We start from the raw sequence: 27,670 nt of genomic DNA on the forward strand, positions 1-27,670 counted from the left end.
TTTTTAATTTTTTTTAATGTTTATTTTTGAAAGAGAGAGAGACAGAGTGCAAGTTGTGGGGAGGTGAGAGAGAGGGCAACACAGAAACTGAAGCAGGCTCCAGGCTCCGAGCTGCCAGTACAGAGCCTGGTGTGGGGCTCAAACCCACATACTATGAGATCATGACCTGAGCCAAAGTCAGATGCTTAACCAACTGAGCCACCCAGGCGCCCCCAAACAAGACAACTTTTAAGGCCTTGCAGAATCTGCACAGTTAAACTGTTGAAGATAGGCTCATGGCCCCAAATTACAAAATTTACAAGGAAACAATCAACCATGACTGAGAACTAACACAGAAAAAGCAGGATTAGACCCCAGAACTTCAGCTAAAATGACTCACAGCTTACAATTATGAAAATGAAAATGTACTAAATAATTTAAAAGCATAAAAAGGAATTAAAATGAAAGAATACATTGTGAAAATGACGAGGCAGATTTTTTAAAAAGGAAATAGAATTTCTAAAAATAAAAGTATATTCATTCATTTATTCATCAAATCTCAATGAATAGATTAAACAGAAAATTTGATACATCTTAGAAAAGAATAACTGAACTGTAAATGGCACTGAGGAAATTACCCAAATGCAAGATATGGGATGAAAAGATGAGAGAAAGACTGGGTGACAGGTGGAGGAAGGAAGAGGAGAAGGAAGAGAGAGAATGCAATGAAAAAGTCTATCATATATCTAACTTGATGTCCAGAAGGAGAGTTTAAAAATGGAAGAGAGACAATATTCAAAGAAAAATCAGTGAGTGTTTTCCAGAACCAATAAGAGATATGAATTCTCAAATTCAGGATCAGATTCCAAACAGGTAAAATGATTCATACCTAGATCTAAATCCTATAGACGTCAGAAAGTTAGTACAAGTACATTATGAACAATACGATGTGTTAAAAGTTGTGGGGTGCCATCACAGCAGTGCTTAGCCTTACCTGTGTACTGGAAATAAAGGAAAGCCGGAAAATCAGAAATCTAAGCTTCCATCCCAAGAATCTAGAAAAAATAGCAAATCAAACCTAAACAACTAGAAGGAGGAAGTAAACATAGCAGATATTAATGAAATAGAAAACTAATGTACAGCAAAGAAATTTATCAAACCCAAAATCTGGTTCTTTGACAAGAAGAATAATGTTGAGAAATCTCTAGCAAGACCGATCAAGAAAAAAGAAAATGAAAGAGAATGTTACTGAGCTCAAGCTCCACCGCCTGTCACTTGAAAGGCCATTACTCAAGAGATGAGTTTTGATTGGAGAGGAATTTGAGCTTTATTCAGGAGGCTGGCAACCCAGAGACAAGGTAGACTGTTGTCTAAAAGCCCACTCTGAGGTTTCTGTGTGGCCTAGGGGTTTTTAAAGGGGTTTAAGGTAGTTAATCAGCAAAGGGAGTGCAGTGGCCTACAATGTTTCTTGGTTTCCTGTAGACTCAATGATGCCAGCTACAAATGTTATTGCAGGATTTCAGGATTGTGCCAGGGGGTCTGGTTCTTTTTTTTACGATATGCAGGAGTGTTCTGTTCTTTCTGCAGAGGAGGGCAAGGTCTACAGATGCACAAAGGGAGGTCAATAAAATCATTTGTGTGACCTAAAAAAAAATTTTTTTTTTGCTAAAAAATTACTGGGCTAATCAGAAAACTGAGGCAGCTTCAGATTTGCTGGCCTCTGTGGCCTGGGAAAGTTTGGTCCTTTGCTCCTCAAAGCTAGTGGTCTGCAGATCTCAAAAAAAAGTAAATTTGTTCTGCTATAGATCAAAGGCCTTAGGTCAGCAAGTAAGGAATGTGTTAACTTCAATAAAGTCAACCCTTAAGGCCGGTTGAAGTGGTATTATAAGAACATCACTACAGATCATACAGTTATACTACAGATGTTAGGAAGGTGTTTATTTTGAGAGAAAGAGAAAGAGAGAGAGCAGGAGAGGGGGAGGGACAGAGAGAGAGGGAAAGAGAATCCCAAGCAGGCTCTGCACTGACAGTGGGAGGTTGAACTCAAACTGTGAGATCATGACTTGAGCCAAAGTTAAACACTTAACCGACTAAGCTACCCAGGTGCCCTTGGAATAACTTTACACTTTTAAAAACACAGCTTACCAAACTGACAGAGCAAGAAATAGAAAACCTGAATAGTTTGACATCTATTGAAGAGATTAAATCTCACAAAGAAAACCCCAGGCCAAAAAGCTTCACTGGTAAATTTTTCCAACCATTTAAAGAAGAAATAACAGTTTCACACAAACTCTTCCTGAGGAATAGAAAAATAGGGAATACTTCCCAACTCATGAGGTCAGCACGAGGTAGTTACAAAAGTCTGACAAGTAGATTACAAATTAAGACTGGAAGCCAAACCAGAAGTAACAGGCAAGTCTTTATTTAGTACAAGTAAGAGTCTACACAAAAAAGGATGCTGGCTCCCTAAAGGTCTATTTTCCCTCCATGAAACAGCAATGAATAAAGGTTTAGTGAATAAACCTTTATTCACTAAAGTGAATAAAGGCTGAATTAGTGGGGAAGGGAATTGTCTCACTGTCCAGGGAGCCCAGAACAAATCACTCTTGCTTTTTTATGGAGCTGGAAACCAGGGGGAGGGTAGTGAGAAGGGCCAGATGCAGAGGCATCTGAGTAGTCTCAGCTGACCCCCAGCCTCCTGCAGTAGAGGATCATAGGCTAGGAATGTAGACATTGCAGGTATATGTAAGAGCATGGCCAGTGGAGGGGGCTAGGGAGCTGAGTCCTTGACTAACTCCCTCCACACTGCAATGCACAAGCTGTGCATTGAGTCTGTTGAGAAGGCAGCTTCCCCACTCCCACCCCTACCCCATGAGGGCTGCCCAGCAAAGCCTTTATAGTTGTCTGTAGTCAGGCCTGATCACACATACAATTGGCTTGGAGCCAGACTCCTCATAGGGTGTAACATATATGTGGGCATCTTGCTGAAGGGTTGAATGGGGCTAAAATTCAGTTCAAGATTTCCTGCCAAGCTGTGGGCCCTGGCATGGATTTATGTCCACCTGGAGGAAGGAGCACCTTTTCGTCACATAAAGGTACCATATAGGCTGTTGACAGCCCTGCCCACATTAACAAATTAAAGTACGTCTCACAAAGTCTTCAATAGATGCAGAGGAGGCATGTGATAAAATTCAACTACCATTTATGATTTAATAAAAGGAATGAACTAGGACCAGAAGGGAATTTTCTTAACCTAGTAAAATGTGTGTCTGTTTCCACATTTCCTCTTCTAAAGACACCAGCATACCGGATTAGGGCCCACCCTACTGATTTTAACATAATCATCTTTTTAGAAGCCCTATCTCCAAATGCTGTCACATATTAAAGGTTTTAAGGATTAGGACTTCAACCTTCAACATGGAATTTGGAGAGATAGGAGGTGGGTGTCAGGAGAGACCAGTTTCCAGATGTTGCTGCAGGAAGGCAACCCACAGATTCCCGAAGGCTTGGGGTAAGGTAGAACGGAAAGGGAGGGATAAAGGATGACTGGCTTGGAACAATAAGGTTGATACTGCTCCATTTACTGAGATGGTGAAACCAGGAGAGGAATAAACTTGAGCTTGAGCCAGTGGAGAGCCCTGAGGCATTCTAACCTTTAGAGATTGACTAGAAGAAATGGAGCCCAGAGGAAAACTGAGTGGCAGCTAGTGGGAAGGAGGAACTAGGAAACCTGTAGTAGCTTGGAAACTGAAAGAGAAGAGCCAGCAAGTTCTGTTGATTGTACCATTTCATGTCTCTCAAACTCTTGCTGATTTCTCCTCTCAACCTGACCTGCACCCTGATTCCACTCTAGTGAGGACCAGCAGAGGGAGCACTCTGTTCCAGGTGCAGGCTTAGGGGGATGCAATTCTACAGATAATATCAAAACAATAAAACCCAGTCTGCTTTTTATTATCACCATGTGCTGGCAATTCTAAACCATGTGGGTCATAAAATGCTTTTCTGAAAAAATGATTTATTGGTCTAAGTTCAAAATGATGCCTGTGGTTATGTAAGCTTCAAATGGAACATTTTTATTACTATCTTTTAGCAAACCTGGGAAGCTAATTTAGGGAATTCACAATGATACAGTGGGCTGTCACATTCGTTTTGAAAGTAAGTTCTTTATTTTTTTGTTATTTTTTTTAATGTTTATTTATTTTCGAGAGAGAAAGAGAGAGCAAGCAAGGGAGGGGCAGAGAGAGAGAGGGAGACACAGAATCCGAAGCAGGCTCCAGGCTCTGAGCTGTTGATCATGACCTGAGCCGAGGTCAGAAGCTTAACAGACTGAGCCACCCAGGTGCCAAAAGTAAGTTCTTAATAGTTTGGATTTAAAGCTCATTTTAGATGCAGTTCGTGTCTTCAACCATTATAATAATACATACTCCTATGTTTAAAAAAATTTTTTTAATGTTTATTTTTGAGAGAGAGAGAGAGACAGAATGCAAGTGGAGGAGGGGCAGAGAGAGAGGGAAACACAGAACCCGAAGCAGGTTCCAGGCTCTGAGCTGTCAGCACAGAAGACAATGTGGGGCTTGAACTCATCAACTGTGATGAGATCATGACCTGAGCCAAAGTCGGACGCTCAACTGACTGAGCCATCCAGGCGCCCCATACTCCTGCGTTTAAACAGTAGATTCAAAATCTACGACGATAGTAGAGCAATTGTAAATACAAAAGGTGGAGCGCCTGGGTGGCTCATTTGGTTAAGCGTGCAACTCTTGATTTCAGCTGAGGTCATGATCTTGCAGTTCTTGGGATAGAGCCCTGCGTCAAGCTTTTCATTGATAGGGTGGAGCCTGCTTGGGATTCTCTCTTTCCCTCTCTCTCTGCCCCTCCCCCCTCAAAATAAATAAAAAACTTTAAAAAATACAAAAGAAACAGCATGAGTTATAGTAATTGTGTCATTTGAATTATAAGTTTTACTGGTGTTTAAAATTTATTTTTTTTTTAACTTTTTTTTTTTAATTTTTTTTTTAACGTTTATTTATTTTGGAGACAGAGAGAGACAGAGCATGAACGGGGGAGGGTCAGAGAGAGGGAGACACAGAATCTGAAACAGGCTCCAGGCTCTGAGCTGTCAGCACAGAGCCCGACGCGGGGCTCGAACTCACGGACCGCGAGATCATGACCTGAGCCAAAGTCAGCCGCTTAACCGACTGAGCCACCCAGGCACCCCTAAAATTTAAAACAGTGAAAGAATATAAAGCATTTGGTATATTTTTGTTTGGTAAGTTAGCAAATTTTAGTTCATGCATGAAATATTTTGCCGAATTTGAGTATCTTTAAGTTAACATTTATTTTTTTTAATGTTAATTGTTGCTGAAGAATGAATCAAGACAATAGTGATTATTACATATTACTATGTGATTGTTAGCAAAACTAGTTTTGTTGTTTAGAGGAGAAAGATGTTTAAAAATAATCCACTCCCCAGATATCCAATATGCTAGTTATGAGACCAAAATATTTAATATTTCATCTCTGAATATACATATATAAGGACAAAGCTTACTACCTCCTGGGATGCTTTCTATCCTTGCAGTTGGAGAACTGGGTGAGGAAAAATACAATCCTTTTTTTTCTGGCCAGTGTGAAGGGACGATGAGGAAAATATCACATGAAATGTGGCAGTCTTCATATTAAATTAGCTGATGGCTCCATCTGTATTTTCACAGAAATGGCTCAAGTGGATTTTATTTTACTGAGTTTCTTTGAATATTTTTTTTCCTTTTTTCAAAGCTGTAAAAAGTAGTGATTTCCCAATTACTCTTCCTTGAGCCTATAAAGGGGTATTAGGGAGTGAATGCAGGGTTGGGTTCCGGGCCTCCCAGGCCCCAACAGGACACATTTACACATTAGAGTCCAGATGTTATGGGCTAAATTGTGTTCACTCAAAATTCATATGTTGAAGGCCTAATCATCAGTACCTCAGAATGTGACTGTATTTGGAGATAGGGCCTTTAAGGAAGTGATTTAAGTGATTTAAGGCTGTTAGGGTGGACCCTAATCCAATATGGCTGATGTCCTTATAAAATGAGAAAATCTGGACATACAAAGAAACACCAGGGGGCCCACATGTACAGAGGGGCAACCATGTGAAGAAGCAGGGATCTCAGAGGAAACCTGCCCAGCCAGCACCTTGATCTTGGATTTCCAGCCTCTGGAACTGTGGGGAACAAAAAGTTCTTTGCCGAAGCCACCCAGTCTGAAGTATTTTCTGATGGCAGGCTGAGCAAACTAATATATCAGGTGGCACTTGTTTGGACTGAGGATTCCACAGGTTAGTCTTGGGAAATTACTAGAATAAGGGACAGATCACAAACTTTGAGACCATTCCTCTGGATTTGAGTCCTGGCTTTGCTGTTCAGTAGCAGATCATTGGTGGGCCATTTACTGAATGCTGGGGGCCCAATTTCATGTCTGTAAAGTGGGGGTGGGAACCACTACTCAGGATTTCAATGGAGATGACGTGGGGTAATGTATGGAAAGTGCCAGGCCAACAGCAGGAGCCTAATAAATGAGGATGCTGAGCCAAAGCATTCTCCACTGCCTTAGCTCATATTAATTAGATCCTGTCCAAGGGGACTACACTGGGGATGGCTGGAAGTCTGTGAATTTTACAACTAAGGGAGGGTGGTTTTAAAAATATATATTGAGTGAAGGTTTAAAACTTTTGCTAAATTTGCATGTAGTGTTACTTTGAATGATTTGGGAAGATTAAAAAAAATAAGTGTCTCTTCTCTGCTTATAAAAATAGCATATGTTTCTACATATGAAATACACATGTCTATAGATATATTTTAAGAAAATTTGCGTGAAAGATGCAGGAGTCTAAAGAAGAAAACAACTTATAACAAAACCAGTCAGGGACAATCACTGCCCACATTTTAGTATGTTTTCTTTCAATATTTTTTTCTGTTGTCTTTTTTAAAATCAAGAACATCAATTTTGTGCCATGTTTTTTCACTGAACTTTTGAACATGGGCACTTCCTATGCTGTTACGAAGTCTTTTTTTTTTTTTCTTAAATGTTTATTTATTTATTTTGAGAGAGCATGAACAGGGTAGGGGCAGAAGGAGAAGGGGAGAAAAAATCCCTAGCAGACTCCGCACCATTAGTACAAAGCCCTACATGGGGCTCGAACTCATGAACCATGATATCGTGACCTGAGCCGAAACCAAAATTCGGATGCTCAAACGACTGAGCCCCCCAGGCGCCCCTGTTACAAAGTCATTTTTTTTTAAGTTTATTTATTTACTTATTTTATGAGCAAGAGTGTGCATACACAGAGCAGGGGAGGGGTAGAGAGAGGGAAGAAGAGAGAATCCCAAGCAGGCTCCACACTGTCAGCACAGAGCTGGACATGGGTCTCAAACCCACAAACTGCAAGATCATGACCTGAGCTGAAATCAGGAATCGGATGCTTAACTGACTGAGCCACCAAGCCGCCCACCCCCCACCCCCAGCCTTTACAAAGTCTTAATATTATGTCTCCCTCCTGTCCTCTAGGTCCTGCAGTGCAAAAGGATCTGATGTGAGGTGGCACTTGAACTAGGGAAAACAGATTTGGGTTTGGGTGAGTGTGCAAACACATGCAGTCAAACCCTGGTAAGGAGTCCCTGGCAGGAACCTAGAGGCTGAGATGAGGCCAGGCCTTAGCCCCACAGCCCACCAGTGAGACCTGCCTCCCACCCCCCATTCCCCATCTGGGTTCCTGTTACTCTGGCCCTTTAAGAAGGGAGCTGGAATTCTGGCAAGGCTGAGGTGGTCTCCTGGGAACTGAGGGACAACAAATAGCTTCAGAGAGATTGGGGCTGGGGTGGAGACCCTCCACACCAGGGATGGCACACATGGAGGCCAATCAGGTAGCACAGGGACTAGGGGTGGATTTCTCATTCCTTTCTTCCTCTGGCCTCTTTTCCCCAGCTTCCCCCCCCCCCCCCCCCACACCTTTCGTTGCCCCTCTGCTAGAATTCCCACTGCCTCTGCTCCAGACGAGTTTCATTTCTGGGGACAGTTCTCGCTCATTAAGAGTTTCTTCATGGATCCTGGATTTTTCGGTAAATAAATACATATTCTGCAAACAATGATAATTGGATCCCACCAAATTTCCAGCCTTTCCACTTTTCTTTCTTTCTTTCCTTGAATTGCTTTTGCTAGTACCTCTGGAAGAAATGGTCAAAAAAGACACTGGTGAATATCACTGGCATGCTCTGAAATGAATGTGGTATCTCTAGTGTTTCCCCATTAAGTTCCATGTGGTATTTTGACTATTTCACTGAGGTCCCTGAGTGAATTTGTATAGAGTTGTCCTTGGTGTGAGTTTGGTAAAGTGTATAGAATGATATTTTGCTCTTTGAATCAGTTTCAATGTTTATAATATAATTGAATCTATCCCATTTGTGGTTTTGCTTCAAAAGCTTTGTTTCATGTTATTTCCATCACCTCTTTCTTTCTCTATTTTTAAAGTCCCCCCCTCCTTGTATTATATTTTGCTATACAGAGTTTTCTTTATTAACTAATGTCCCCAGCCTCTGCCAGTTACTTGGAAAAAAATTGTACTTATTGACTTTGTCAGTTATACACCCTTCCTCCTTCCTCCACACTTTAAAATGCATTTTGGGATTCCTGTCTTAATCTGTGGTGATTAAAAATGCTTTTTTTTTTTTTTTTTTTTTTACATTCTGTAGCCCTCCTTTCAAGAATTATAATATTTGCATACCATTTTCTTGCTGTGATTATTTCATTCAATTGAGTGTTTAAGCAAATTAAATGTTCAATCATGAAGCCTTTTCTCTCATGACATCACAGTTTGTGAGTCACTTATTTTTGTTCATCTCTTGGTTGTCTGGATTACGTCTTTTAGTAGCTTCCCAGGAAGGGAAAAGCATAACTTAGAACCATCTAGTAAGTTGTAAGTTGTAAAACTAACTCACAGGTACACCATGGACAGTAATGAGATTCTTATCAGTGAACAAAGACAAAAAAGAAAAAGAAAGAAAGAAAAGACAACAACAAAAAGGATTTATATAAGAAAAAGGGAAGAGGGGAAGGGGGAAAAAGGGTGCTAGTCTAGAAAGAATTTTGTTTTTCCAATTAAGGTGATTAGCTGGCAGCTATCCAAGAGACCAGTAGGGCAATCTATTCTGGAATAAATTGACTAGGTCTTCAGAGAAAACAATTTTAGTTATTTGTGGATTTTCCAAAAGTCTTGAGACTTAATCTCTACAGGACACATGATAGACTGTCTATAAACACTGTCTGCCTATGTCTCCACCTTAGACAGGCCAGGACCACTCCATTTCCCTCAGCAGAATTTCTGGGAGAGATAGACCTACAAAGTCATTGCAAGTTTGAAAACATCTCAGGTTGCCATCATGGTTTTTAGAATTTTCTGGTCTTAACATTTGCCCTTTAAACTTTCACAGATATTATTCCATTTTCTTCTGGCATATGAGTTGCTAGGGAGATCTGTAGCTACCTGATTTTTTTCCTTTGTGTTCTACCTAAATCATGATATTTGTCTTTTTTTTATGTCCAGAGAAAATGATTTTATCATGATCTGTATTAGCCATTTGTCTGTCTTCCTATCTATCTATCTATCTATCTATCATCTATCTATCTACCTATCTATCACCTATTTATTTCTGGAACACAGTAAGTCACTTTAATCTACAGTTTCATGTTTTCCTTTGTTTAAACAAAATATTGTTGCAATTTAAATTTTTGTTCCAATAATTTTGTTTTCTTCCTCAGGTATCCTAATTATCTATATGTTGGATCTACATACAATGTATGTAAGCCTCTGTATTCATATTTTCCCTAACTGCTTTAATCTTTTCTGTTTTTGCTTTGAATTTCATGTAGTTTTATGTAGTTTTTCTTGAGAGTGGCTTTTTATTCACAAAATATTTATTATAGCTATTTAGCTTTTAAGTTATATTAGTTTATAAAAGTAACACATGTAAATACCTAGTTTTTATTGTTTTAAATTTCAATTTATAAATATTATAATTTTATTTATATATGTACTATATTTTACAGAAAATGAGAGCAACTTTGGTAAACTTGAAATGACTGACAAATTTCCCTTAAACATTTGGTCCTGGTTTTACTCATATTTATGAAGTTATTATATTTAATCAGCATGTATAAATTTGATATATATGGCTTTTCTTTTTTATTAATTGCAAATTTTTATTGTGCAAGTGGTAGAGTTTCATGCATTTGTAAGACATAATAAAAAGAAATCTTGTGTACTCTTTACCCAGTTTTCCCCAGTGGTAACATCTTGCAAGCTATAGCACAATATCAAAACCAGAAGTGGACATTCATACAATCCTCCAATCTTACTCAGATTTTCTCAGTTCTGCTTATACTCATTTGCATTTGTGTGCATGTCTATTTCATTCTACATAACCTTATTACACGTGTAGGTTCCTGTATCCACCACCACAGTCAAGATACAGAACACAAGGATTCTTCCTGTAGCTTTTTTGGTTATACCCACTTCCTCTCCCCTCCATCAATCTCCCCCCACCATACCTCCTGTTTCTAACCCTTTCAACCACTAATCTATTCTCCATCTAAAAAAATTTGTCTTTCCAAAATGGTTATATAAATAGAATACACTGAATGACTTTTTAGGATTGGGTTTTTTCACTAAATTGTTACATGTATGTGTGTAAAGTTGTTTGTTATATTTCTTTATACTTTTGATGTCTATAGGGTCTGTAGTGATATTTCCTGTTTCATTCCGGATGTTGGTAAATTGTGTGTTCTGTTTTTCATGTCATTTTATTGACCTTTTCAAAGAACCAGCTCTTTGGGTTATTGATTTTCTCTATTGTTTTCCTGTTTTCAATTTCATTAATTTCTACTCTTGTTTTATATTTTCTTCCTTTCTACTTTTTCTTTTTTTAAGATTTTCTTTTATTTTCTACTTTACTTTTTTTTTTTACATGTTTGTTTATTTTTGAGAGAGAGAGAGAGTGCAAGTGGGGAGGAGCAGAGAGAGAGGGAGACAGAGGACCCAAAGCAGGAGTGAACTCAATGTGGGGTTCAAACTCACGAACTGCGAGATCATGACCTGGGCCGAAGTTGGATGCTCAAATGACAGAGCCACCCTGGTGCCCCTAAGATTTTATTTTTAAGTAATCTCTACACCCAGCATGGGCTTGAATTTACAACCCTGAGACCAAGAGTAACATGCTCTACCAATTGAGCCAGCCAGGTGCCCCACTTTTCTACTTTCTTTGGGTTTATTTTGCTCTTCTTTATCTTTTAACTCGAGAGTGTTCCTTTTTTCTTAATGTATGCATGTAGTACTATAAATTTCCTTCATAGCACTGCTTACCTGTGTTCTACAAATTTTGATATATTCTTTTCATTTTTATTCCATTCAGTGTATTTTTAAATTCCCCTAGGATTTCCTTTTTGACCCTTGGATTATTTAGAAGCATGTTGTTTAGTTTTCAAATAGTTTGAGATTTTCCTGCTATGTTTTTGTTATTTATTTCTACTTTGATTTCATTGTGGTCAGAGAACATATGATGTAAATTATTTTAAATAATTTAAGGTTTGTTGTTGAGGTTTGTTTTATGGTCTAGGATATGGTCTATTTTGGACAATTTTCCATGGATACTTAAAAGAGGGGTGTATTCTGCTGTTGTTGGGTAGAGTGTTCTACACATGTTGATTAGATCACGTTTTATTTGTTTTCTTTTCTTTTCTTTCATTTATTTATTTTTTTAAGTAGGCTGTGTGCCTAACATGGGGTTTGAACTCACAACCCTGGAATCAAGAGTCACATGATCTACCAACTGAGCCAGACAGGCACCCCACATGTTGATTAGATCATGTTGATTAATGGTATTGTTGAGTTATTCTACATTTTTGCTGTTTTTCTGTCTAGTTATTCTATCAGTTGTTGAAAGAGAGATGTCAAAATCTCTAATTGTGGGCTTTGTCATTTCTCCTTTCAGTTCTATGAGTTTTTGCTTTACATATTTTGCAGATTTTTTGTTTTGGACTTACACATACAAGATTGCTATGTCTTCTTGGTAAATTGACCCTTTTATCATTATATAATGTCCCTCTCTGTCTCAAGTAATTTTCTTTGCTCTGAACTCTATCTTATCTGAAATTAATATAGCCACAGCTGCTTTTCTTTGATTAATGTTTGCATTATAGATCTTTTTCCATCCTTTTACTTTCAACCTGCCTATATTTTTATATTTGAAGTAAGCTTCTTGCAGACGGCATATAGTTGTATCATGGTTTTAAATTGACTTTGACAATCTTTTAATCGGTGTATTTAGAACATTTACATTTAGTATAATTAGTGATATTTTAGGGTCTAGGTCTGCTATTTTATTGTTTGTTTTCTTTGTTTTATAATTCTGTTTTCTTTTTCCTGTATTTCTGTAGGTTACTTTAACATATTTTAGAATTCCATTTTGATTTATCTATAGTATGTTTTTAACCTATAGTATTTTTAAATGTCTCTCTATAGCTTTTTTAATGGTTGCTTTGGGTATCACATAACTTACTATAGTCTTCTGGTGTTCTCAGTTTACCAATTTGAGTAAAGTATAGACACCTTACCTCCGTTTTTCTTCTTTTAACCTCCTCCATTTGTAATAAATTGTTTTAAATATTTCCTCTATGTACATTTAGATCCACTAGTTGGTTATGATTTTTGTTTTAACCGTCAAGCACAATTTAGAAGATTCAAGAAGAGAAGGCAAGTCTGTTGTATTACTTTTATTTTTGCTTACTCTATTCTTTTTTCCTTCTAATGTTCTAAGATTCTTTCTTTTATTGTTTCCTTTCTATTTAGAGAACTTTTTTTAAGCTGTTCTTTTAGGCTAGGTCTCCTGGCAACAAGTTATCTTACTCTTCCTTTATCTGAGATTGTCTTGATTTCTTCTTCAAATTTGCTGTATCTTCTTGGTAAATTGACCCTTTCCACATTTCCCAGTGGATTTCTTCCCAAGTTTCAGAAGTTTTCAGCCATTGTTTTAACCACTTTTCCCACCTCACCTTATTTCTCTTCTCTTTCTAGGACTCTAATAAAATGAATATAAAATTGTTTTGTTAAAGTCTCACAGATCACTTTGTCTCTGTTCATTTTTGTTTTCAGTCTGTTTACTCTCTATTGTTCAGATTGGGTAGTTTCTAGTTTTATTTTCTAGTTCATAGGTTCTTTCCTTTTCTTATTCCATTCTGCTACTGAGCATTTTATTTTGGTTATTGCATTTTTCAATTCTAAAATTTCCTTTTGGTTCTTCTTTACATGTTCTGTGCCTTAGCTGAGACTATTTTTTTTCCCCATTTATTTCAAGTGTGTTCATAATTGCTTGTTGAAGCATTTCTATCATGGCTACTTTAAAATCTTTGTCAGATAATGTAACATTTCTGGCATCTCAGTGTTTGTATCAATTGACTGCCTTTTCTCATTGAGTATGAGATCTTCCTAGTATTTGGTGTAAGTATTTCTGATTGAATTCTGGACATCTTGGGTGTTATGTTGTAAGATTCTGGGTCTTAATTATATCTCTGTTTTAGCTGTCTTTTCCTGACACCACTCCAGCAGGGGGATGGGGGGCACTGCCTCTTACTGCCAGGTGGGGGTTAAAATCCAGGTTCCCCACTCACCCTCCTTCACACCTGAGGTGGGGGCCCCTCATTATTGCTGGGTGGGGGGTGGGAGTTCTGGATTCCCAGGAAGCCTCCAGGGATACTTTCCTGTCTGGGAGAGGTAGAAGTGATGAAGTTTTGAGGTGATTGGGTATTCACAGGTTCCAGAGCCAATGGCCAAGGAAGAATTCTTGAAGACGTCTTTGGTGCAAAAAGGTGATTTTGTTAAAGCATGGGGACAGGATCCTCGGGTAGCAAGAGCTGCACTGGGGTTGTGAAGAGTGACTGGTTATATATATACTATGAAGTTGAGGAGGTAAAGGCAAAAAGAAAGGCCTCCAGAGTGACTTTGATATGCTAAAGACTCCAAAGATAACTGAGGCCTTGCTATTGTCAAGCTAAGGTTGTTTTCCCCTCTAATAAGGCATTAACATTAAGATAGTAGGGAGTTCGTGGAGAAATTTTTCACTCTGCCTGCCTCAAGTGTCTGTCAATGGTCTGCAGGTTATAAGGAGATTTACTTTTACCTGCCATTTCCTTCTTGTCTTTTTTCCCCATATCACTATGGAAGGGTGATGCTGGGGCTCCAGGGAACTAAGTCTATAGGTTTCTGGAGATTAGGCTATTGATAGGATTGCCTTTTTCTTGTAATTTACTAAGATATTTATAAACTGATAGAGACCCATGTCCTATATGACTGTGATCTCTATCAGTAGGCCATTTGTTTTCTTACTTTTCCTTTGTCCTTGGGCAGCCAGGAGTGCCTGAGGAATATCACACATATCCAACCTGTGGGGGTTTGTGCTAGCTTGTATTTTGCCCTCAGTCTGCCTCAAGCTCCCTCATCAGAAGTGCCTTGCTGCTCCCTACATGGCTTCCACTGACACAGTGGGGATGGGGTGGCCTCTTGATTTCTGCATCCTGACGAAAGTCCTACTGTCCGCGAGGCCTCCTATGATAGCACGCCAGTGGGGAGGGTGAGGAGGAAGGTGACTTTTTACTGCTGGGTAGGGGTGGAAGTTAGGCTCTCTAGTGGTCTCTACTGATACAGCAGGAAGCTGTCAGGGCTCATCACCACCTGGAAGGCACGAAAGTCCCAATTCTCTACTGAGCCTTCTCTGACATTATCTTGGTGGGAAGGTTGTGGCACTTTATTACAAGACAGTGAAAGTGACAATTTAAGTTACTATTTGGCTTTTGCTGGTTTGAGTGAGGAGAGTGTTTGGCTGGGGTAGAACAGTTATTGTCTCAAAGTATTCTTTCTTGCTAGCTTGCCCCTTTAGGTAGATAGGAAAAAAAAGGCTTTTGTCCGGTTTTTGTTTTGTATTGTTTTGTTTGTGTCTTTTGATGTTCCTGGGTTGCTGGCTTCTTTAAGCTCCGGGTCTGGGAATGTGAGGCATAAAACAAAACAAAAACAAAAACAAAAACAAAAACCAGGAAATTTACCACTTTGTTTTTCCTTGAATCCTGAAGTCCCTCGCTGGTCTGCTTTCTTCTCTCTACCTTTTAGTCTCCTTATACTTGTTTTATATATAGTGTTCAGGGTTTTTAGTTGTATTTAGTGGAAGGAATAGGGAAAAGTATGTTTACTCTATATTCCATAATTCCTAACTTAAAAAAAAAAGTTTATTTGTTTTGAGAGAGAGAGAGAGAAAGTGGGGGAGGGACAGAGAGAGAAGGAGAGAGAGAATCCTAAGCAGGCTCCAGGCTGTCAGCACAGAGCCCTGCAGGGGCTCTAACTCATAAACCATGAGATCATGATCTGAGCCAAAATCAAAAGTCAGATGCTTAACCAACTGAGTCACCTAGATGCCCCTCCATAAGTCCCAACTTTTTTTTAAGCATATCAAATGAATGACCTTGTGGGGTATAAAGCAAAATGTTTCTCTGTGTTGTAAACAACTCTTGATCTTAAAGTATTGCAAATTCAGCTGTCTTTAATATTATGATACTGTTTACCAACGTAGTCAAATACTCTTACTGATGTGATGTGGGCCAGGAGGGAATTGTCAAGAAAGAATTCTTGAGACGTTTTCAGTGTAAAAAGATGTTTTTATTAAAGCATGGCGTCAGGGCCTGTGGGCAGGAAGAGCTGTACTGGGATTGTAAGGAGCTATTGATTATAAATTTTAAGTTGATGGTAGTGGGGATAAAGACAAAGGAAGTTTCCAAAAGGATTTTCACACCCCAAAGAAGGCTTACAGGATCCTGGAGGCCCAGCTATTGTCCAGCTAAAGTTGCTTTTTGCGTCTAGCAAAGCATTAACATTAAGGCAGTTGTGAGTTCTTTGAGGAAGTCCTCTCTGCCAGTCTCAAGTATTTGTCAATGGGCTGCATGTTTTAGGGAAGTTTAATTTTATCTACATTTCTTTTGCCTTTGTTCTCCTCATCTTTACATCTACCCATTTAAAATTGTAAGTCTGACAGACACCATATGTTTTCACTCATATGTGGATCTTGAGAAACTTAACAGAAGACCATGGGGGAGGGGAAGGGGAAAAAAATTTACAGAGAGGGAGGGAGGTAAACCATGAGACTCTTAAGGACTGAGAACAAACTAAGGGTAGATGGGGGGTGGGGGAGAGGGGAAAGCGGGTGATGGGCAGGGAGGAGGGCATTTGTTGGGATGAGCACTGGGTGTTGTATGGAAACCAGTTTGAAAATAAATTATATTTAAAAAAATAAAATTGTAAGTCTGAGATCCATTTCACTTTTTAAATTGGAATCACCACCTAATGTGTTAGATTCTCTAATATGCCAAACGATACAAACATTACAAGGACTTTTGATAACAATAATAAACTTGATATTCTTTTTTTAAGTTTATTTATTTATTTTGAGAGAGAGAGAGAGAGAGAGAGAGAGAGAGAGAAAGCAGGGGAGGGGCAGAGAAAGAGGGAGAATCTCAAGCAGGCTCCGTTCTTCCAGCAAAGAGCCTGATGTGGGGCTCGAACCCACAAACCATGAGATCATGGCCTGTGCCGAAACCAAGAGTCGATGCTTAACCGACTAAGCCACCCAGGTGCCCCATAAACTTGATATTCTTACATTTAAACTTAAGCACAAAGAGAACACTATGGCAGCAAGGGACTCCAGGTCCATCTTTTCAGATGGGACTGTTTGTAACCCCGTGTCCCCCTGCATTCAATTCTTTCATAATCTGTCAATCATACCTCTTGTTTGGGTAAAATTCTATAGCACGTATTAGCATGTTTCTCCAACTGATCAGATTCATCTAATTTATTTACTTCCTGATTTTTGCATCTGGCCACTGGCCATCGGGACAATTTTAATGGCATGCTAGAGATGGAGAATCTTAATCCTGTGGTGTTTAGGAGCATGCGTGTGGCAGTCAGGCTAGATCTAGGTTTGAGTGAGTTCCAACTCTGCATTTAGTAGTTGGGTGTCCTTGGCTAAACCTCAGCTTATTTTTCTACAATAGGGTAACAATCTCCATCTGAAAGGGCTGCTGTAAGGATTTAGTGAGTGCAGTTTTTATGCACTCATTAAACAGTAAATAGTAATCTTCTTTTCCACAAGCATTTACTCAACATCACTGCTTAGTTGGCTCTAGTTTTTGCCGCTCCTGTAATGAACATGATTGCCTCTTTCACATCTTTCCGTGGCTCTGACAGTTCTCTTTCATCTCAGCCTGTTGGTTTATCCATTGTGACAGGGAAATCAGGCTTTCTTTGATTTCCTTGGGAATGTGAAGCAGTTATTAACTGCAATTTTATTCTCTTTTCTCAAGATGATCTTCCAATGTACTCTTACCGTCCACGCTCTTTTTCCTACTATGTTCTTTTCCTTTTTTTTTTTTTTCCTGTAGAAATTCTGTGTATCTTTTGTGCTGCTTTTTGTTCTGTTTACTCCCTTCTGAGTAATAGAGAACCATTTTATCCTTATCTGATATTGTCCCAAAATAGCGTCGGTGGATGCATTTTGATTCTCTTCCACATTTATCTGGGCATCCCTTCAAAACCTCCACCCATGGTGGAGGCCCGCATGCTGACACCTTTTTTTCTGTTCACCCTCTGAGCTGTCCGAAGAAGGTATGGTAGAAAGGGTTCAGGGGCAGTCCTTCTTCTACAAGCTTCGTTTTTACTGTCTCTGAGTGTGTTGAACATCTGTACTGTGGACCCTCTAAAGAGGTGGAGGCATGGCTTGTTTCCTGGGTTTTGATTTGTCCCTCTATTTGGGGGGAGAGACAGCCACTTTGTTGAGAAATTTGGGTCTTTGTTTTCTGGGTCCCCAGGAATATTTCTCCCAGGTCGGATCTGGTCTGCGGCTGTGGCTGAGTGGGCTTGCCTTCCAGCCTTCCAAGGGCCAAAGAAGCCTGGTCGGAGAAACAGTGCCATCTTGTGGCCACTCAGCATTGTCTGCAGGCCTGCTCCCACTTCATTTAAGCCTGTGTGGGGTGTGGGTGGGGTCTGCAGGGTCAGAAACCAAATGGATGTCTCTTGTTCTTCCCGCCACCCTCCTATCCTCTGCTTCCTCAGAGGCTGGACGTCCCTTCAGGCTGGAGGTAGGCGACGTGCCTGGCCTTCAGAGGCTCCTCGCTACCATGCCCAGAAAGGGGACTCAAGACTTGGCTCCCTTGAGTTCTCCCTGTACTGGGTTTTGTCTTTATCCTAGGTCCTTTTTATTCTTCAAACTATTTAGAAAGATAGTTTTTGTAAATGTGATATAATAGCACCATCTTTTAAAAGCAATACTCTGAGAAAAGTGAGAAAGCAAAATGCATCTTAATTTCCCCCCATTTTTCAGTTCCCAGGCCCTTTCTCCAAGCCCATCTTATTTAAAAAAAAAATTTTTTTTTAAACAACCAGCCCACCTTTTGAGGTATACTGTCCCCATGACCTTGCCCATATCCTACCGCAGGGTACATTCAGACTGTCCCTTCTCTGTATTAAAAACTGGGTCTTACGTGTTGTTAGCTCAGGGCTCTGCTTTGCTCTGAGCTTCTGGATTCAGGATGATCAGGGGCTTCCATTTCAGCACCTTTCAGGAAACAGGAGGATTTGATTCTGTTCTCTTAGATTATAGACCCAGGAGCAGTCTGATGGCAAGAATTTCAAGCCCCAATTAAGGTTACTAATTGGAGTTATTCCTTGTTAGGTCCCTAGGGAGGGGAGCAAGGAGCCGGACAATCTAGCTCATAGGAACCTGGCACATAGGAACCCCTCAAAAGTCTTTGCTGAACTTAATTAATCCTAGGAGACAGTGTGCTCTCCTGGGCAAAAAAAACTCCACGACACGCCCCTCTGCCATTTCTGCGATGCCTCCCCCGGGCCGCGCGGTGGCGCTGTGACTCCTCGGAGGCCCGGTGGTGCTTGGGCGCTCCGGGGGCTCGGGCTTCCGGGGGCCCTCAGAGCGGCGGCGACCCGCGGGGCGGTGAGCGCGGCTTGTGGGTTTGGGGGCGGGCAGTCACCCCGGGCTGGCACCGCGCCTTTAGGGCCTCTCGCTCGTGGCCTGGGGAGGGCCGGCCGCGCTCGCCGAGCAGGCCCGAGCGGCGCCGCGCATGTCAGCCGGGCGTGAGAGCTGCGGGGCCGCCCCAGGGAGAGGGAGCGCGGCGTGGGGCTCCTTGTGCAGGGGTGCGCGTCCCCGCAGGGCCAGGCGACTCCTCCCTGGGCACGTCCTTCCCCGCCTCGGAGTCTGGCTCCTCCTCACTTGGAAGAGAGACCTTGGCCGCGGTGGCCTCTACGACCTTTTAGGCGGCACCGACGCTGCGGGGTTGTGGGTGGGCCCGGGGTCTGTGATCTGATCCTGCCGCGTCCGTCTGCCCCCCCCCCCCCCCCCCAGGCTCTCCCACCTGTCACCCTGGCCCTTCTTTGCTTGGACGGCGTCTTCCTCTCCTCCGCCGAGAATGACTTTGTGCACCGCATCCAGGAGGAACTGGACCGTTTTCTGCTGCAGAAGCAGCTGTCAAAGTAAGCCGGAGTGGGTGGTGGGGGGTGCGGGCTGCCAGTGCAGGGAGGGCAGGTTCGCCCAGAGCCACCTGGGCCCCCTTCCCAGGTAGCTGGTTCCTACCTGCCTCTGATCTTCGCCTTTGGGTTTAATAACCTGCTCGCTAGCTTCTCCCAGCCACATTTTTCCTGTGTAATTCTGAGCATCACCCAGAGATTTGAAGGGCTCCAGCACAGGAATGGAATAGGACCACTAAGTTCCCGTGATAACCTCTATGCCCACGTCCTTTGCAGGCGGCCAGGATGCAAGGGGGCAGAGGGAGCCGAGGGTCTAGCCTACCGTAAACTGGGCATGGACCTGGGCTGGGGAGTGGGGGTCAGGCCTTAGGGGGGGGGCCAGCACCTAGAGCCCCTGCTCAGCACTCATTCCCTTCCCTTCCCAGGGTACTTCTTTTCCCCCCACTCTCCAGTCGCCTCCGGTACCTGATCCACAGGACAGCAGAGAATTTTGATCTTCTGAGCAGCTTCTCTGTTGGGGAGGGCTGGAGGAGAAGGACAGTCATCTGTCACTTGGATATCAGGTGTGTATCATAGTGCTGTGGAGGGCCCTCAGAGTTCCTTGTGGGTGGGTGGGTGAGATGGACAGGAGCCAGAGCCAGCAGGCCCCCAGGCTGCTGCCTCTGGCCCCACCTCAGCTGCTTAAATACAGTGCTGCCTTTTGCCTCAGCAGTGCAGTAAGTGTGCATTGTTTGTGGAATTCATTTGGCAAAATCAGCTATCCACTTGGGCCGAAAGAGAGAAAAATAGAGCAGTTTAAGCAGTGAGAGTGTTTGCCTCAAGAGGCCGTGGCACTTGGGAAGCACATTCGAGCCTCACACGTCTCTGTTACCATGTGCGTCTCTCAGGGTCTTATCACAGTGACTATGATCCTGGTGTTTAAAGTTACATATTTTTCTAGTGACAAAGTTCCTAAATGCAAGTACTTATTTCATCTAGTGTATAACCGAAGATTCAGCTATCTCTAATAGTTTATAACACTAGAGGGAGAGCTGGTTGCTTTGGGCTTCTTCAAAGTTGGCATTCAGCCTCCACTGCATTGCCTTCCTATGGCATTTTCAGGGGTCATTTTGGCTTGGGTTTTGGCCTAATGCTGGCCTGAGAGCCTCATGCCTGAATGGTAGGTAGCTGCAGTAAACCATTTTCCTTGGGGCCTAACCGCGGCTCTGATCCCCTCCTGCTCCTGCTCCAGGTTACCCAGTTCAGATGGGCTCTCTGGCCCCTGCCACCCTCCTGCCTCCCAGCCTAGCAAGCACCGAGGACCTCGGCCCACCTCAAACCAAGGAGCACCTGCTGGTCCTCGGGGGGCGCGGGCTGGCCGGTGGCATCGTGGACGCAAACCAGACCAGGCTTTGTATGTGCCCCGAGTACTGCGCAGGCAAGAAGAATGGGTACCACCCTCTACCCAAGGGCTCAAGGGAGATGCTCCAGCTGGTGGGCTCCTGGAAGAGCCTGGAAATGTTGGTGCTGAGGACCTCAACTCTGATCAGGACCTCCCTGTGTTGACAACTCAGGCACCTGAGGACCTAGAGGGCCCAGACCAACGCTGTGACAATGAACAGCTACTGGACCTAGTTGGCATTGAGTCCCCACAGCCCGAGAGCCACTCAGGGACAGGACATGGGTTGGAGATGGCCACACAACTTGGGTCCAGTCTGAGGCTGGACTCAGAAGAGGCGAATGGGAGTGAGGTGGAGAAGAGCCTGGCAGAGGAGGAAGAAGCAGAGTTGGAAGAGTTGGGGCTTGGCAGCTGCTCCGAGGATGATTACAGTGAGCTGCTACAGGAGGTGATGAGGCTCTTAAACCCGGAAAAGGGAGGGCAGAAGTGAGGTGGGTGTGGTCGAGGGTGGATGGGCACCAAGGGTCCTGGTGAGGAGAGGGTGGGGTTGGTGCTGCCTGAGCAGGGCTGGGTGCTGGATTTTAGGTGTCCCTTAGGAGACGTAGGGGGGAGCACTGGGCCTTGCACGAAGGAGTCGGGACTGACACGGTGGGAGGATCGAGGCTCAGGATATGGGGTCGGGTACGTAACCACGTAGGAGCTGTTTGAAAGCTCTTCTACCAGCAAGTCATTTTGTTTTTCTAAATCTCAGTGCCCTCATCTGAGAAACGAATAATGATACATGCTTCACAAGGTAGCAGGTAGGATATGTGTGGAATTGCTTCCTAAAGGACTACAGACCTTGGTCATGAGAATGATCTTTCGCCTGAAGCTTTGTTTTACAAATCTCATTTCCTTGGAACTGTGTGTCTGCCCCTGAGACTGGCTATCGTGTTCAGTTGGGAGGGTAGCCATCTTTTATTACTATATTATAGATGAAGGGTAGAGACCAGAAAGACTTGCTTAATATCACATTGTTAAGGGGAGGAAAGATCCTGAACTTGCCCAGTTCTGTCTCTTCCTGACTGTATATCTTTGGGCAGAATTGCTTAACTCTTTGATTTATAGCATTTCCATCTATAAGGAGGGTATATATAGGATACAGTTTTCAGGATTCTATGAAACATATTGTGTGTAAATGCCAGTTACCCAATGGAGACTCCATAAAAGTTACCTTCCCTAAAACTCCCGCCTCTCCACCTTCTAGCCCATTCTGCCATCATGCTGCCTTTCCCAGACTTGCTGGGTATGGCTTCTGTGGGAGGCCACTTTTGGTGCTCACCTCCCTGCTGGCCCAGGAGCCTGCAGGACTGTGTGTGGTTTTGAAAGCAGGTGTTTGGAGCCCTGTGTGTCAGAGCTCCCCTTGCTAAAGGGTGCGATCTCCCAGATAACAGACAACCTGACTGAGAAGGAGATTCAGGTAGAGAAGATCCATGTGGACACATCCTCCTTCATGGAGGAGCTGCCTGGAGAAAAGGATTTTGCCCACGTGGTGGAGATCTACGACTTTGAGCCGACACTCAAGACTGAGGACCTGCTGGCAGCATTTTCCGAGTTCCAGTGAGTGCTCCCGAAGCTTCAGGGAGGCAGGGGAGGTGGGTGCTGGCCTCTGGAGAGGAGCTAGACCATCGCTTTGTTGTTGGGGACACTTGCCTGCCCTTCCCCAGTGTCTAGCTATCTGGAAAGAAAGGCAGAAAGTGGGTGTGGTTGCCCTAGGCTTCATACTCCTTCTGGCCTATGACTGTACAGAAGAGGAGAGCTGATTTTCTGGTGAGGGACACATTCAGTGGCCCTAGATCTGGTCCTGCTGGTCTGTGGCAGCAGACCTCCATCCTGCCCCCCTGCACCCCCACACGTCTGCCGGGAGCCAGCCCCTCATCAGGATGCATGACACAGGCATGACACAGGCAGCCCACTGCCTCCTCTGCTCCATGTCCCAGCCACCCACTCAGTCAGTGGGCCGAGGGCCATTTCTGTGTAAGAACTGTTTGTGGGGTGAGCTGGGCTTGAATGTGCTCGGGCAGAGTCAGGGTGGAGACGGGCACCACCCTGGAGAGGATATATTGCAAGGAAAGACTTCTGTTTTCCCAAATTTCTTGGATTCAACTCCAGTCTTTTCGCTTTTTCTCTATCTCTCTTTCCTCCAGTCTCCCTTCTCTTTTCCTGCTTAGTCCTTTTTTTAAAAATTTTTTAAAAGAGTTTATTTTTCAGTAATCTCTACACCCAACACAGGGTTCGAACTCACAACCCCGATACCGAGTCACATCTCCACTGACTGAGCTGGTCAGGTGCCTTCCTGCTTAGTCTTTTAAAAATCCCTTTCTTCATGGCCCCCTTTTCTGACTGCTTCCGAAACTGCCCTCCCTTGCCTCCCTGAGCCTGAGCAAGGCTGAGGGGGCAGCTTCGTGGGGCAAAGGGGCACATCTGCTCTCATTCCCTAAAAGCGTGGCCAAACCGGGGCCACCTGTGACTTCCTCAGCCCATGTGGGCAGTGCCCACAGAGAAACTGGGGGCCTGAACTGCTTTTGGCCTCTCATCAGCCCCATAGTCTGTGGCTTTCTTGGGCAGTAGGAAGAAAGTTGATTAGGGGCAGTAACACTGACTGCTTATTTTAGGTCCTGTCCTGTGTTCCTAGGACATAAACCCTTTTGTCTCCAGCCTTGGACCCTATGCCCTTGGCCTTGCTGCGATGGTGCCTGTGTGGAGCCATCTTTACCATTGGCGCTAGGCTCTTTCAGTCCTGGCTTTCTGCAGTCTAGGAATCTGGGACGTATCTGATCAACACGGGTGATACTTATCTTTCTCAAGCCAACCATATGGTCTTCAGCGAAAGTTTGCTGCAAAGGGTGGTCTCCTTCCCAGGGGAGATCGGAACTTGTGTGGAGCTCATAGTGTTGGAGGGTTGGAGGTGGGAGGGGACTCCTTTCTCAGAAAGGGTTTTGCCCCTTGCTTTTGTACTCACTCTGTCTCCTCTTCCCTGGCACAGGGAGAAGGGGCTCAAGATTCAGTGGGTAGATGACACGCACGCGCTCGGTGTCTTTCCCTGCCTGGCCTCAGGTAATGTGGCTTCACGGTGGGCTTGGCTCTTCTCTGACTGCCATTGACAAGGGTCCAGGGTGCAGGCTAACCTGAGCGAGTGGACTGCCAGGGCCTACTCCCAGCCTGCCTAATCCAGAAGTTCAGAGGCAGCAGAGTGGGCTCCGGGCCAGGCTGCTCACACCCTCCCCTCTTCACGGTGGTGCCTGTTTCAGATTCTGGTGACATTTACTGAGTACATGTCTCAGGCCAAGCTCATGGGGCTTCCACATATTAAATCATAAGAAAGTGCTCTTTTCATAGGTAAAAAGCATTTAAATACTGATAATTTCGTCTGGTTCAGACAGATGCATTTTTACTTGGTTTTCATTGCAGCCTCAAGATGTAGGTCAGATTACTTCTATTTTACAGATGGGGAGACTGGCCTAGAATGCCAGTGGTCTGGGATGTCAAATCTGGGGGTGTCAGCCAACCTCCTGGCTGTAACTCTGGGCTCCTGCTCCCTCTCGGTCACTTTCTGAAGCTGCCCCTGCCACACCACTGCTCACTATGGGTGTATTTATCAAGACCCTTCACCTCCTTGGCTGGGCTTTTCATAACCACGAGCTTCTGAACACCAGAGCTGGGAGAGGCCATAGCTGGTGTGGGCCCAGTTCTCAGGAGAGCCTGAGGTGTTCAGAGAGCAGAAGGACTGGGGCAGCCCCACAGAAGGACCTGACTGAAGGGGAGGCAGGGAGGATGGCCACAGTGTGTGGTGCAAAGAATGGGCGCTGGGTGAGGCTCAGCCACGGCTGCCTTCTGGGCTCTGCCAAACTATGTGCGATGAGTACGTCACATCCTGGCCTCAGTTTCCTCATGCATAAAAGGGTGGCTTGGACCCGAAGCCCCTGCAAGCTCTGACATGCTGAGTCTGACATGCTCAAATACTCCATGACCCCGCAGAACTCGGGGTAGTGAGGACATGCGCCCGGGAGAGTCGTGAGTGGGGGAAAGGGTAGAGTTTATTTGAGGCTCCTGGGCTTTAGAAGGTGGGAGCCTGCCTTCCCTGATGTCACAATTGCAGCCTTGCTGGTTGATGTGGCTTCTGACCAGCCCACGGTAGTGTGTGGAAGCTGGCCCTGCACAGGTGCCCTGTGTAGGCCTGCGGGGCACTGGGGCGTGAGGTGAACAGATGGTGGTCGTCTCTTAACCAGTCAGAGTGGTGTCAGGGCAGCTCTGTCCCCGAGCCTTAAATGGGCGCACAAAGCAGCTCCATCAGTTTGGGGTGATACATGTATCCCTTGTCCCTGAGGGGGCCTCACCAGGAAGAAGAGCAGTGGCTTCAGATCTGTTTTCTTTTCATAGCCGCTGAAGCCCTGACCAAGGATTTCTCTGTGCTCAAGATCCGGCCCCTTACGCAGGGAACCAAGCAGTCAAAGCTGAAAGCCTTGCAGAGGCCAAGTAAGGAAGCCAGTTGTGTCCTGATCGAAAGGCTGTAGTGTTTGGTTGGGCAGGGTGGGGCCTTCCCTCCAGATTCATTCCTTGGTCTTCAGCTGTCTGCCCTAGGACCCCTGGGCTACAGTGGCCAAGGGGGTGCTCCTTCCCCACCCTGGGGGCTGGAGTGCCTAGGGAAGAAGGGCCCCAGGAGGGAGAGCTACTTGCCAGCTTCGCTGTGCTGGGCTTGCCCTCCTATGCATACCTCTTCTGGGTGCTGTTCAGGGAAAAGCTTGGTTTTTCCTGTAGGGTCATGGGAGCCATATTTTACAGTGGGGTTGAAAGAGCTTGGATTCTGGGGTCAGCCCTGGGTATGATCCCGCTTCTGTCACCTATTTAAGTTGACCTTGAGCAAGCCACCTAATGTCTGTGAGATGGTCCCTGTCTCTGTAAAATAAGCAGATTGTACTGGGTGGATTGGAGGAGTGAGTAAAAGAGCCTGGCAGACCTACCTAGAGCAGTGGGGGGCACACAGAAGATGCCAAGTAAATGATACCTCCTCTTTTTTCCTCTTCTCCTTCCAGAAAGCACGATGGGGGCTTTTATTTATTTATTTTTTTTAAATTTTTTTTCAACTTTTTTTTTATTTATTTTGGGGACAGAGAGAGACAGAGCATGAACGGGGGAGGGGCAGAGAGAGAGGGAGACACAGAATCGGAAACAGGCTCCAGGCTCCGAGCCATCAGCCCAAAGCCTGACGCGGGGCTCGAACTCACGGACCGCGAGATCGTGACCTGGCTGAAGTCGGACGCTTAACCGACTGCGCCACCCAGGCGCCCCTCGATGGGGGCTTTTAGAGGCCAGTTTTCTATGGCTGCAAAGCAGTGACTGGCAAAAGTGGCCCAGAAGAGGCCTGCCAAGGCTATCCAATGCTCTTGTGGCCTCTGTAGCCTTTGCCCCAGACTTGGGGACAGTAAATATCCTGTCAGTCCCAGAGCTCCAGGTGTCCCACCTGACTTGACTTCCCTCTCAGATGGCTCTGCAGTTCAGGGAGGTATATAAGATTAGCCCACCCTCCTTCCCCTCACTTCCTCCAGACGGAGAGACAGGGAAGGTGCAGAAGCAGCAGGATTAGGTGAGGACCCCATGGGCATCATGCTGTGGGCACAGCTGGGCCTTAGAGGTTGGCTCAGATGGCCTCTAGTCTGCTGTCATTGGGAGGAGTGGTGGCCACAGCCTTGAATTCAAGTCCCCGTCCCATGGGGCTTTCCTTTTAGAGCTCCTGCATCTGGCGAAGGCGAGACCACAGACAAATACAGCGGTGGCCAGGAGGCTGGTGGCCCGGGCCCTGGGGCTCCAACACAAGAAGAAAGAGCGGCCTGCGGTCGAGTCTTCTACCTCCCTGAGGCCCTGAGAGGCCCAGCAAGCCTGGATCGGTGGCCCCAGGACGAAGCTGGTGCGCCAACACCACAAGCCTTTATAGACACCGGAACAGCCCTGCACTATTTGTCAGGGTGTCCTTGTTGGGTGTGGTGGGCTTTAGTTTGGTCTAGTTCCAGAAGTTGAGAAAAAATAAAAACCTGATAGTTGTTTTCAAATGCGATGGTCTGCCAGGCAACACCAGGGGGTGCTGTCTGTCTCCTAGTTTAGACTGGGGCTGCCGAACAAAAGGGGCCCCTAGATTGGCCTGGAGGATCCCAGCTGGGCCTCAGGCATTTGGCCCAGCGCTTGCCCAGTTCATGGGGGGAGGAGGTTGCACCTGTTGTGTGACACCTGCCCAGTCTCCTAACAAGTCGGGCATCCTAACCTGCCATGGGCTGCAGGGCAGCAGTGGGCTGATGGCAGTGCTAAGGGCACCAACGCTGTGAACTTGTCCTCGTGTTACCTGCCGGCATGGGTTACAGAGGGGTTTCTTGCAGAATTCTGTAACTGAGCAAAGCCAAGAGATAAAATCTGAAATGGCCCATGAGTTTGAGTCCCCCTCACAGGACAAGGGCATCTATGGGGACAAGGTCTCCAGTCACTCATTTTTCTGGTGTGGGTAGATTTGGTGCCAAGGTGGCCCTATCTGGCGCTCTGGGGTCATTGTGGACCCTTCTGACCCGCTGGGCCACAGCACGCTCTCGATACGGGTGAGAGTCCCCGTGTCTGGGGGAGAGTGGCTAGCCTCGACCGCCCACCCTGCCAGTGCTGGGCAGAGCTCAGCCACTGCTCTGTGGGCG

General features: G+C 44.6%; 1 protein-coding gene across 2 annotated transcripts; it reads left to right on the forward strand.

The window, feature by feature from the left end:
• Window positions 1-7,709: 7,709 nt before the first annotated feature.
• On the forward strand, window positions 7,710-27,046 carry R3HCC1 (R3H domain and coiled-coil containing 1). 2 transcript variants are annotated; one of them, XM_049631574.1, is made up of 8 exons: window positions 7,710-7,883; window positions 19,461-19,588; window positions 20,008-20,145; window positions 20,814-21,408; window positions 22,372-22,559; window positions 23,986-24,056; window positions 25,380-25,475; window positions 26,726-27,046. In XM_049631574.1, exons 1-8 carry the CDS (start codon window positions 7,860-7,862, stop codon window positions 26,860-26,862), a joined length of 1,377 nt encoding a protein of 458 aa, XP_049487531.1. In that variant the 5' UTR covers window positions 7,710-7,859; the 3' UTR covers window positions 26,863-27,046. The 2 variants fall into 2 exon arrangements, with proteins under 2 accessions (XP_049487531.1, XP_049487532.1); XM_049631575.1 differs by having other exon boundaries at window positions 7,711-7,883; window positions 22,387-22,559.
• Window positions 27,047-27,670: the final 624 nt, after the last annotated feature.

The sequence above is a fragment of the Panthera uncia genome, chromosome B1 (genome assembly GCF_023721935.1).
Source record: "Panthera uncia isolate 11264 chromosome B1, Puncia_PCG_1.0, whole genome shotgun sequence".
NCBI classification, from domain to species: domain Eukaryota; kingdom Metazoa; phylum Chordata; class Mammalia; order Carnivora; family Felidae; genus Panthera; species Panthera uncia.

Excerpts from the sequence above, each read along its gene's own strand:
- R3HCC1 (XM_049631574.1), top strand. The coding sequence starts at position 7,860 with ATGGCACACATGGAGGCCAATCAG. Across the intron at positions 7,884-19,460 it reads CACACATGGAGGCCAATCAG|GCTCTCCCACCTGTCACCCT; the intron begins GTAGCACAGGGA and ends CCCCCCCCCCAG. Across the intron at positions 19,589-20,007 it reads CTGCAGAAGCAGCTGTCAAA|GGTACTTCTTTTCCCCCCAC; the intron begins GTAAGCCGGAGT and ends TTCCCTTCCCAG.